General features: G+C 44.0%; 1 protein-coding gene across 1 annotated transcript; it reads left to right on the top strand.

The window, feature by feature from the left end:
* Positions 1–353: 353 nt before the first annotated feature.
* Positions 354–12,302, top strand: LOC132470279 (copine-9). Its single transcript, XM_060068677.1, has 10 exons — positions 354–411; positions 2,223–2,326; positions 3,773–3,877; positions 6,465–6,506; positions 7,323–7,398; positions 7,579–7,632; positions 7,914–7,975; positions 8,063–8,109; positions 8,976–9,157; positions 11,886–12,302. Exons 2-10 carry the CDS (start codon positions 2,235–2,237, stop codon positions 12,015–12,017), a joined length of 792 nt encoding a protein of 263 aa, XP_059924660.1. The 5' UTR covers positions 354–411; positions 2,223–2,234; the 3' UTR covers positions 12,018–12,302.
* Positions 12,303–12,366: the final 64 nt, after the last annotated feature.

Consider the following 12,366-nt stretch of genomic DNA (forward strand, 5'->3'; position numbering starts at 1 on the left):
TATCTGTACAGACGTACGCTAGGCATGTGCTTGCATCTGTTTGGTTCTTTGGTCCATGTTTTTAGTTTGATCTCGTGATATGTCGAACGTTTCTTTTGAAAATGCAAAGGTGAGCTCCCAGAATTAGCGCATCTGGTGTGTTTCTACCTCAGCTGCATCATCAGCAGGACATCAGTTCAAGATGTATTGTCCTCTCTTTCCCCAACCGCTCCTGATTTGATTTGATTACGCTGTTTTTGTAAAAAAGATTTTATACAATGATTACACTTGTGGTGAACACATCTTAACTCTCCACTCCATTACTTCCCTCGCTCTGTTTTCCACTCTCTACTCCCTTTATCTCTCAGTGGGATTCCGGGGAAGAAATGTGGATGCATTGTGTTTTCTGCTGAGGAGCTCAGTAACTGTAGGGTGAGTACATCAGTATAAAGTATGCTAAGGTATAGTACATGAGTACACAGTACATTGTTTAGTACAGTACATGAGTACACAGGACACTGTTTAGTACACTATATGATCAACACAGGACACTGTTCTGTACAGTATATGATCAACCAACCTGGTCTCACAGGAATCCGTGAAATGACTACAGACGAATAACTCGAAATCCGTGGACACATCACGGAAACACGCCGATTTCCGTGATGTGGCCACGGAATTCGCTCCAATGCAAGTTAATGACGCTGATGTTCCGTGGCTCACACACGGATCCCTGTTTCAACGAGCGAGTCGACCACGGGGGCTTAACTCAAAACCCGGGGTGGTCTCACTGAAACACTTAAATTGTCCTTGTTGTGTCCACGGAAGTTGCTCCAATGCAAGTAAATGACAATGATATTCCGTGGCACACACACAGATTCCCGTTTCAATCTGTGTGTGTGCTCCCGTTTCAATCTGTGTGTGTGCCACATTTGACCACAGCGGGGGCTTAACTCAAAATCCGTGGTGGTCTGACGGAATCACTTCAATTGTCTGTGATGTGGCCACGGAATTTGCTCCAATGCAAGTAAATTACACTGTTATTCCGTGGCTCACACACGGATATCGGCGTGTTTCCGTGATGTGGCCACGGATTTCGAGTTAAGCGTCCGACCGTAGTCATTTCACGGCTTCCTGTGAGACCATGTTGCAACAACACAGGACACTGTTCAGTACAGCCCATGATAAACACAGGACACTGTGCAGTACAGTATATGATCAACACAGGACACAAACACATCATGCACACACAGAGGATGACTAGGGCTGGAACGTTATACTACTCTATTTTCCCAACATTGTATGCCTTATCAACATCAATTAGAAGCATTCAACCTTTCTATGATGCAAGTTTTGTTTATCTTCCCCCTCGTTGTCAGATGGTGCAGGTTAATAATGTCTGAACCATGAATTATTCATGCAGTCTTTTTTTACTCTTGTTTCCTCGCCTAGGAAGTAATTCATTTGACACGGCAATCATACCGATCAACATGAACCTTAATGCCATGCAAAAACATATCATATCATGTTCTCATATAATAGCGCTCACACACACACAGACATACAGACTTGCATACACACACGCACACACACACACTTCATAGCTGCCTGTCATTTGAATAATCCGTGGGCCCCCTAGCTGTAATTGATCTGTGGGATCAGGGAAATGCTGGGAGGGACCGTCACACGACATGCGTGTGCTTGTGTGAACAGTGTTAAGGAAGATTCAAACACAAAAGCAATTCTGCAAGCATTCTAAAATGCCCTGTATCTTCAGTAAGTTCTGGAGCTCCTTGGCTGTGTATAAATCAGGCGTATACATTTATATGAATTAGTAACAGCTTTTTTTAATTCAAACCGCTGAAGGCAGATTGTGTGTTTGTGAAGAGCAGAAAGGGCAGAAGATAAATAGATCTTTAAATTAAGTACAAGAAGCAGTGCCCTCCCTCTGCTCCTTCCCTCTCTACGTTTCTCTGTCATTGAAAAGTGTTGCCGTTCACACACTTGTGATTGACCAGCAAAATGGATTCCCCGAACCAATCACGAAAGAGTTTAAAATCGAACTCTTGACTCATACGGAAACAGGCTTAGTCAACCAGAGTGTGTTTCACTCACTAACAGCTGACAGGTGGCTATGCCATTCAATAATTACACTCAGATAATAGCTCTCAAGTTCTGCCCCTTAAAGCGACGTCCAGACGATGCGTGGTTAGATCCACTGACTGCTGGTCTTGTTGCTCCAGGACATCGCCACTATGCAGCTCTGTGCCAACAAGCTGGACAAGAAGGACTTCTTCGGCAAGTCGGACCCCTTCCTGGTGTTCTACCGCAGCAACGAGGACGGGACGTGAGTGTGTGTGCTGCATGTTTGCTTGAGTGTGTGTGCCTGTCATGAACACATGTGGAGCGTCATCATGAAGATATTATTAAAGAAATAACTGAGACCATCAATTATGTTATATAGAATCAGGTGGATATGAGGTCCTTTCTACCTGGTTAGGCTCACTTTGGTCTGGGGTCACTGGTGGGAGAAATTACATGATACCACAGATATCTGTTTTATATCTGTATTTTATTATTGAAGAAAATGACAATCTCATCCCAATATGATATCTCACTAACAGCATCTTTAAAGCCAACACTGCCAACACCGACAATTAGCAATAATATTGAATTGTTGCCCAGCGTAACCATATGTATGTGTGTGTGTGAAGGGAAGACACAGTATCTGCTCCTACTCACAAGGACCATCTGTCGAGGCCCTCGGCCAAGCCAAACGTGTGCCGGGAGCCGCTGTCCCCTCAAGCACATTCCTCCGCAGCTTTGGCTCAAATCACACACGGGTCTTCATCAGTTATTAGGACATAGATTAGTGGATCTTACCGCAGGTCCTAGATTGCTTAAGAGTGTGTGTTAGGACTGTATATGTGATATGTTTGGTCCGTTGTGTGTTTGGTCGGTAACTGGTGTGTTTGGTCTGTGGTGTGTCTGGTCTGTATCTGTGGTGTATTTGGTCTGTGGTGTGTTTGTTCTGTATCTGCGTGTGTTTGGTCAGTATCTGCGTGTGTTTGGTCAGTATCTGCGTGTGTTTGGTCAGTATCTGTGTGTGTTTGGTCCGTATCTGCGTGTGTTTGGTCAGTATCTGTGTGTGTTTGGTCCGTATCTGCGTGTGTTTGGTCCGTATCTGTGTGTGATGGGTCTGTATAACCTGCGTTGTTGCTCTTCTTGCCTCAGCCAGGGTTTTACTCCAGTTAACATATTTTTTTCTGCGAAGTATATTCATGTGTGTATATTCAACGCCTTCAAATGTCACTTTCACTTCCGTTCAGTGACTGAAAGCCAGCGCTCTGAATCTCACGTGTTTAGCTGTCAGATACAAAGTGTACGCACAAAGGTTTAGTGGCTCTTAATCCAGGGGATTTACCGTAAGTAGCAAGAAGCCAAGGATCAACCCATCATTCCTGTCAGGCTTTCTGTGGGATCCCAGTTGATTGTTTTGGTATGTTCGGTTTTTAATTTAACTTTAACTTTTCTCATCTTACATCATCTTTAAAAAAATAATTATAGTGTGTGTGTGTGTGTGTGTGTGTGTGTGTGTGTGTGTGTGTGTGTGTGTGTGTGTGTGTGTGTGTGTGTGTGTGTGTGTGTGTGTGTGTGTGTGTGTGTGTGTGTGCATGTACGTGTGTGTGCATGTGCGTTTGTGTGCGTGTGCGTTTGCATGTGCATGTGTGTGTGCGTGTGTGTGAGGTTGTTTGTGTGTGCGTGTGTATGTGTATGTGTGTGTGTTCCTCAGATTTACCATCTGCCATAAAACAGAGGTGATCAAGAACAACCTGAATCCTGTGTGGCAGTCCTTCACCCTCCCAGTGAGGGCCCTCTGCAACGGGGACTACGACCGGTGAGGGGCTGCAACGGTCACAGGTCAAAGTTCACCATCAGAGCAAGCATATCATATGCCATCCTTTTAATGTGGCAAGAGGTGCACATCAAATACCGTATCAAACACTGTATCAAACACCATATCAAACACCGTATCATCACCATATCAAACACTGTATCAACACTGTATCGAACACCTTATCAAACACTGTATCAACACTGTATCGAACACCTTATCAAACACCATATCAAACACCGTATCAAACACCTTATCAAACACCATATCAAACACCGTATCAAACACCATATCAAACACCGTATCAAACACCTTATCAAACACCATATCAAACACCGTATCAAACACCTTATCAAACACCATATCAAACACCATGTAAACACCATATCAAACACCATGTAAATACCTTATCAAACACCATATCAAACACCATATCAAACACCATGTAAACACCATATCAAACACCATGTAAACACCATATCAAACACTATATCAAACACCATATCAAACACCATATCAATCACCGTATCAAACACCGTATCAAACACCGTATCAAACACCATATCAAACACCATATCAAACACCATATAAAACACCGTATCAAACACCTTTTCAAACACTGTATCAGCACTGTATTAAACACCATATCAAACACCGTATCAAACACTGTATCAGCACTGTATTAAACACCATATCAAACACCGTATCAAACACTGTATCAGCACTGTATTAAACACCATATCAAACACTGTATCAAACACTGTATCAACTATCAAACACCATATCAAACAACGTATCAAACATTGTATCAAACACCATATCAACACCGTATCAAACACTGTGTTAAACACCTTATCAAACACTGTATTAAACACCATATCAAACGATGACACCTGCCCTACAAACTTCTTCAAAATTGTACAGCATTTCTTATACTTTGTTTGTGTTTGTTAAGTTCTAAAAGTTATGGTGTACCGTTGTAAAGCTTAATGATGATCATGTTGATATTGAAGTGTTGGTGTGTTCTTTGCTGTACAGCAAATTGCCCCTTTGAGGACATTTATTTCTTGAGTCTTAGTCTAATGATAGGCTGTACGCATGCCCAGATGAACTCAGTTGGTTTACATGCGCAGCTTAATCCGATTAAAGCCATAGTTCGACTATGCTCCTCAATCGGACAACTGCAATTGTCCGAGTATACATGGCGGTGAGAAAATCGATTCATTGGCCGAAGCATTTCGTACCCCGGTACGATAGGTGGCGCTGTGCCCATTTCTACTAGTGGTAATAGAGCCATCGGTTGACCTCTTTACGTCACTAGCAACAACAAACTCGGGAGGCATTCAAAAATATGTTTTCAGTTGACAGCACAGCTGTCAGTTCATATCGGGTCCATGTCTTTCCTCCGACGCTCCATTGTTCCTCTTGTCGTATGCGACCTCTTGTCGTACTCCTCCATGTCGCATTTCAATCTGGACTTCAGAGAGTCAAAGCCAAAGTTCCTTTCCCCCAATTCCCTCTCCACCATTGCCAAGATAACCCCCACTATCAGTCTTTACTTGTTGCTGAAGTACCAAGAGAGTCGGAGAACCCGACGCATTCTTTAAGATTCATACTATCAGAGAATATCCGCGTCCGTTCAGCCGCGGCGCAATGAATGAATAAAGATCGTAAAAAAACATATATTTTGACAGATGTGCCCGAAGTTACTACTTTACAACCTCATTGATGACCAACATTTAGAAAAACATGTACTTTTAATGTAGGGACATGATAATAGGTTTCTATCGCTATGCGCGGGGCTTGTTTATTATGGGGATAAAAAGGGAGATAACGTCCTGGACTGAAGATACACCTTGACCTCCCCTCGGTGGCGGCCATTGTGGCTGCCCAGGCAGGCCCTTGGTGGTTAGAATAATGCCAGCAGTCGGCCGTGCTGCGAGCGCCTCTGGCCAGCGCTGGTGTTATTGGGACCAACAGGGAAGCCGCACACAGGGAGCCACACGTCCAGGAACACTCTTCACGCTCCCCTGTTGTACCTCCGTTCAAATGGAGAACGGACGCAGGCGGGAGGATCCAAACAACACGGATATTACACGTCTCCGGAGCGACACGGCAGACGAATGGAGTCAATTGGGGCGTTATGTTTTTATGTAAATCTGTGGAGGCTCGTCGCTGAGTATCAAACAGCTCCATGCACTGCTCTATTCTCACTCTTTGAACCCTTCTCAACACGTTTTCTGTCTCTCTCTCTCTCTTGTTCTTGTTCTCTCTCTTGCTCTCCCTCTCTCTCGCTCTCTCTCTCTCTGTCTCTCGCTCTCACTCTCTCGCTGTCTCTCACTCTCTCTCTGTCTCTCGCTCTCTCGCTCTCTCTCTCTCTTCCTTTCTTTCTTTTTTCTTCTCTCTCTCTCCCTCACTCTCTCTCTCTCTCTATCTCTCTCTCTTCTCTCCTCTCTCTCTCTCTCTCTCTCTCTCTCTCTCTCTCTCTCTCTCTCTCTCTCTCTCTCTCTCTCTCTCTCTCTCTCTCTCTCTCTCTCTCTCTCTCTCTCTCTCTCTCTCTCTCTCTCTCTCTCTCTCTCTCTCTCTCCAGGACAGTGAAAGTGGACGTGTTTGATTGGGACAGAGATGGAAGGTAGCGTACCCGCCATGCTGTGTTTGTGTGGGTAAAGTGATGATTCATCAGCCCACCTCCAGTTGAGGAGGATGTGTTGTCATGAGGACAGACTTTATGAGTTTTCTATTGCCTCTACCCCCCAGCCTTTCTTATTGGAAGTGCTCCAGTGGTTCTATCAACACCTGGCTTACCCATGCCTCCTTCCTGTGTTATCTCATCATATTTCATCTCTTCTATTGCCTTTTTATATCACTATTGGCTTACTGGCGCATTTATACTCTCTAGCCCTCCCCAACCTCTGTCTGTCTCTCTGTCTCTCTGTGTCTCTGTGTCTCTCTGTCTCTCTGTTTCTCTCAGAGAGACATACCTGCATTACTTTTATAATGAAATTACATTTAATCTCACGTCATCCTGCTGGGAGATCAACAGACGGGCAGACATACAGACAGACAGATGTACATGCAGACAGTTATGCAGACAGTAATTTGGACAGACAGACAGACAGATGGACAGACATGTGGAAAGACTGATAGACAGACAGATGGACAGACATATAAAAAGACGGACGGACGGACAGAGAGACAGACAAACTAACTTGTAGAGAGATAGAGCTTGTTTTGGAGCTACTGGTTGGAAGCAGGTGTGAGAATAAACATATCCTCTCAAGAGCAGGATTTAATGATGATGAAATAAGGATTTTCCACTTCCAGACAAAAGCAGAATTTGAAGCCATAGTGGAGCTGCAGGAGTGTTTTACTGTATTTATTGCTCTTCTTTAAATGTTTAGTTCTCTCACTCTCTCCCTCTAATTGTTTGTGCGTTCCTCTGGATCAGCCATGACTTCATCGGGGAGTTCACCACCAGCTACCGAGAGCTGTCAAGGGGTCAGAGCCAGTTCAACGTGTACGAGGTAACTTCAATTAGTCCAATTGTTTTATCAGTTAGTTTTGGTCTGTATAAAGTAATGCTGTGGGGCTCCATGTGAGAGTCTTGATTTGTTCGTCACCCCTGAGTATAAACCATGTGATGGTTGAAGTTCCTCTCAATGCTCTCGATTAGCTTGCTCTCATTTCTCTGTTTACCCCCCAAGGTTCTGAATCCAAAGAAGAAAGGAAAGAAGAAGAAATACGTGAACTCAGGGACGGTAAGCTTTTGAGAAAAACACTGAGGTTTCACTCAGAGACGGCAGATTGTAATGAGGAACAGCACCTCATATCTGTCTATACAATACCATGATTTGAGATTATATCCCCTGTATGGAGATATGAAGATAGAAAACCAGATAATTGATCGAAGAAAATAGAGTTTCTACTTGTGGAAATTATTTGAGAAACCGTCAGTGAAGCAAAGACAATAATATGTCAATCCTAATATTCACTGGACTAGATCTAAAGCTCTCTTTGTTTATCGCCTTCTCACGTGAAGGTGACCTTGCTGTCTTTCAAAGTGGAGTCAGAATACACCTTTGTGGATTTCATCCGAGGAGGGTGAGTGGTTCCAGCCGGGCATGGCCCCCCTCGTAGAAACACACACTGTTTGTGTGAATGATGCTCATACTTTCTGTTTCTCAACAGGACGCAACTCAATTTCACCGTGGCCATCGACTTCACAGCGTCCAACGGTAGGAGCAGTGCCCTGGCTGTGTGTGGGAGTGAAGTAACAGTCACTGTGGCCCTTCCTGCCCACTCTAAAGAGAACCTATTTTCTGTCACGCTTTGAACAGGCACTTAAAAAAGCTATTAAAGATGATCGGGTACATTTGTTTGAAGATATTTCGAGATGTGTCACAGTTAGGAGGAGCTATCGCGAGATCTGATTTAGAGTTGGATGTTCGCTGAATTGGATTTACAATAGAATCAGAGGCAGCAGTACAGCCATTAATAAACTCAGTGTGTGATCATGCATGCACACAATTATGTGTGTGTGTGTGTGTGTGTGTGTGTGTGTGTGTGTGTGTGTGTGTGTGTGTGTGTGTGTGTGTGTGTGTGGTGTGTGTGTGTGCGTGTGTTTGTGTTTGTATTTGTGTGTGATGTGTTTAGCTGTGTGTGATAACATGTGTGATTGTGTGTATCACGTGTCTGATCATATGTGCATTTGATTGCGTGTGTGTATGTGTTTATATATCTCTGTGATTATGTGTAAGTTTGTGTGACTACATGTTTGAATGTGTGATTGTGTGTGTGTGGGTGTGTGTGATTATGTTTGTGTGTGGGTGACCACATGTTTGATTGTGTGTGTGTGTGTGTGTGTGTGTGTGTGTGTGTGTGTGTGTGTGTGTGTGTGTGTGTGTGTGTGTGTGTGTGTGTGTGTGTGTGTGATTATGTTTGCGTGTGGGTGACTACAGCTGTGATTGTGTTTGTGATTATGTATGTGTTTCTGTGTATGACTGTGTGTGTGTGTGTGCGTGTGAATGTTTGGTGTGTGATAATGTGTGTGTGATTCTGCATGTGTGTGGGTGACTACATATGTGATTGTGTGTGTCCCCAGGGAACCCCTCTCAGCCCACCTCGCTGCACTACATGAGCCCGTACCAGATGAACGCGTACGCTATGGCCCTGAAGGCGGTGGGGGACATCATCCAGGACTACGACAGCGACAAGCTCTTCCCAGCCTATGGCTTCGGGGCCAAGCTGCCCCCAGACGGAAAGATCTCCCACGCCTTCCCCCTGGTGAGACACAGACACACAGACATACAGAGGGACAGACAAAGAGGGACAGAGACACAGACACAGAGAGACAGAGAGGGACAGAGACACTGAGACACAGACACACAGACAGAGAGACGCCTTCCCCCTGGTGAAGGGACAGACACATAGAGAGACAGACACACAGATGGACAGAAACACAGACACACAGACACACAGACACACAGACACACAGAGGGACAAACACAGAGGGAAAGAGACACAGTCACAGAGAGACAGAGGGACAGAGACACTGAGACACAGACACACAGACAGAGAGACGCCTTCCCCCTGGTGAGACACAGACACACAGACACACAGAGAGACACAGACACATAGAGGGACAGACACACAGACGCCTTCCCCCTGGTGAGACACAGACACACAGAGAGACACAGACACATAGAGGGACAGACACACAGACGCCTTCCCCCTGGTGAGACACAGACACAGAGAGGGACAGACACAGAGAGACACAGCGACACAGAGAAACACACACGGAGACGCCTTCCTCCTGGTGAGACACAGACACAAAGACACACAGACGGAGAGACACAGACACACAGAGACAGAGATACACAGACACACACCTCCCCCCCGGTGAGACACAGACACAAAGACACACAGACAGAGAGCAGACACACAGAGGCACCTCTCTGGATGCTCTTATGAGGCCCAGAAGAATGTCACCAACTTTATCCAGGTATGACATCCAGAAAGCAGACGTCCTTATTTCCATGTCAAATATGTTCAAGGTATTTATTCAATAGCTTTCCTGTAATCATGAAAATCATCATGTGCCTGTTTTTAAAAAGGCAAATAAAAATCTGACCCTCTCCACATGACATGTTTCACCTCCATCCATGTTGTAAATCCTTTTCGAGGCTAAGCGAAGCAGACCTTCATGGATGTATTAGTGCACTCTTACTGCACGACTGAACGCTTTGCCCTCAGCAAACCAGATAATGGACAATGAACCTTGAACAACCAGGCCAGATTCTAAACAGATTTCACGTAGACCTGCATCCTGATATCGCTTCGAAAGGATGGCAGTACAGCGAGTACATTCATGTTGGTGTTGAAAGGGCCCATTCGGAAGATAAGCTAGCAGGACTTGTTTTGGAGGTTTATGCTGTCCAACAGTTACAGCATATTGCAGGTCCCGGCTTAAAGATTGTATCAGAATATCAACCTTATTTGTTGTCTTACTGGGCAGCAAAATCTCTTTGGTAGGATTAATACTTCCCATGGTATCCATGGGAGGGTATGGCCAATTATTTGGTTCATCTATGCTCTTGATTGATGACCTTATGATTTGTTAATTGCAGATGTGAATACCAATGATTTTGTCTTCCATATCTTCAATTAACTTTTTAGACAGATCAAAGATGCTCATGCTATCACAAAACACTATCACCTTTCCTTTGTCATCTGGAAATGTATTACTCATGAACTCATTCTCCAGCTTCTTCTAATATGAGTCTTTGTTGAAACCTTTATAGAGTCCTTTAGCTGAATCATTTGTTTGAGCTTACAAGTCAGGCTGGTCAGAGTAACAACATCTGGTGACTCTCACTTCGGCGCAAATTAAATGAAACCATTGTACATGGGAATCTTGCTCTGTGTTTGAGTACTCAATGTTCGCTTGTTTGCCTGCACTCTTGTACTTGGATATTAGGATGTGGACGGTTTGGACATCTTATGTAATCTGGAGATCAGCTCCTGTGGTAATGTGCCTCCGCAGCAACTATATTCCAACAAGTTATGGCCAGTATATCTGAAGGTTATCTATTAGGGGCAGTGTTTGAGAGAGTCCGGTAAGACCTTATATATAAGATATCTGACGTAATTTGGAATAATGTCTTTCCTTACTTTACAATGAAGGTGAACCATTCAATCTACCATGACTCATGATGGGTTAGCTAGATCACATCAAACATTTTTCACTTATTATTTTATATTACCAACAATAATGTTCAGGAAATAGAGAAAATTGTTGCTGCTCATGCTGCAAAAATTGATATGGTATGGCTACCTCCTTATTATTCTGATTTATGCAATGTTCCGTTTCTGATATTGGTTTGATAATTTATGCACGTCAAGTGTGGGACATGGTTTAAACTACTTTTTAAATAAACACAATTGTAGACTTACTGTGTGAAAAAACTATTTCATCACCGGAACATTTTTTTGAATATATTTCATGCTGATGTTCAAAGTGAGTCAGGCGGAACACACCAACATTGCGATTTCAACAGGCATTACAGACAATGTATGCATCTTCTGGTTAATATAAAAATAACTTCCATCATTATTCTCCAAGTTACAATGCTATTAATGTCACTCTTGCTTTTAATTTTAAATAACATTTAAGGAATTTTACTGTTACTACTTTATTTTAAAGTACTAGCAGCTGTTAAGCAATTAGGTATGCCTCAAACTATTTAAACTTTGTCAACCAAGTTGGATCATATTTTCAAACAAATCACAATTCTCATGTTTTAACCATCAAATATGACATGTTTTATAAGTCATAGTGATATTTGGGCATTTGCCAGGAGCCTATACGTGTGGTTTTAACTGAAAATAAACCTTTTCTGAAATGTTATTTTCCCGAGTAGGAGAATTACTCGGGAGACACTGGAAGCACACTGGCAGCCTCCAGTGTGCAGACCTTCAGTGGAGCCCTGACCATCCCCTCCGTCTGATGCAGAACTCCAACACGGATGACCCCAACTGCGTGGCCATCGAGGGCGTGCTGGAGGCCTACTTCCAGAGCCTGCGCAGTGTCCAGCTCTACGGACCCACCAACTTCGCCCCCGTCATCAACCAGGTGGCCAGGTGAGTGACACCCACGCATGCACGCACAAACATAAACACACACACACATAGTCACACGCACACACACACCAACACAGTCTCACTCCGAGTTCTTCAAAAATCGAAGCTTTTTCGGGGCTTTTGGCGTTAGCTGCTGACGCAAAGGGTGTCCTTGTGCGTTTTCATTAGACGCAGGGGTTTTCAAATCCCCACAAAGACTCCCTTTGCGTCAGCAGTTAACGCCAAAAATTTCGATTTTAGACGAACTCAGAGTGAGACTGCGTTGCACACACACACACACACACGTGCACACATGCGTGCCAAGTCTTTTTTTTGTCTGACCCCCCCCACATGTACCCACCCGCTTTATCCGC

The sequence above is a fragment of the Gadus macrocephalus genome, chromosome 13, assembly GCF_031168955.1.
Source record: "Gadus macrocephalus chromosome 13, ASM3116895v1".
Classification (NCBI taxonomy): Eukaryota; Metazoa; Chordata; class Actinopteri; order Gadiformes; family Gadidae; genus Gadus; species Gadus macrocephalus.

What these genes read in the sequence shown, in the direction of transcription:
- LOC132470279 (XM_060068677.1), top strand. Translation starts at nt 2,235, where the DNA reads ATGCAGCTCTGTGCCAACAAGCTGGACAAGAAGGACTTCTTCGGCAAG. An exon ending in TGCAACGGGGACTACGACCG is followed by an intron (nt 3,878 to 6,464) that starts GTGAGGGGCTGC and finishes CTCTCTCTCCAG; the next exon opens with GACAGTGAAAGTGGACGTGT. An exon ending in GCCAGTTCAACGTGTACGAG is followed by an intron (nt 7,399 to 7,578) that starts GTAACTTCAATT and finishes TTACCCCCCAAG; the next exon opens with GTTCTGAATCCAAAGAAGAA.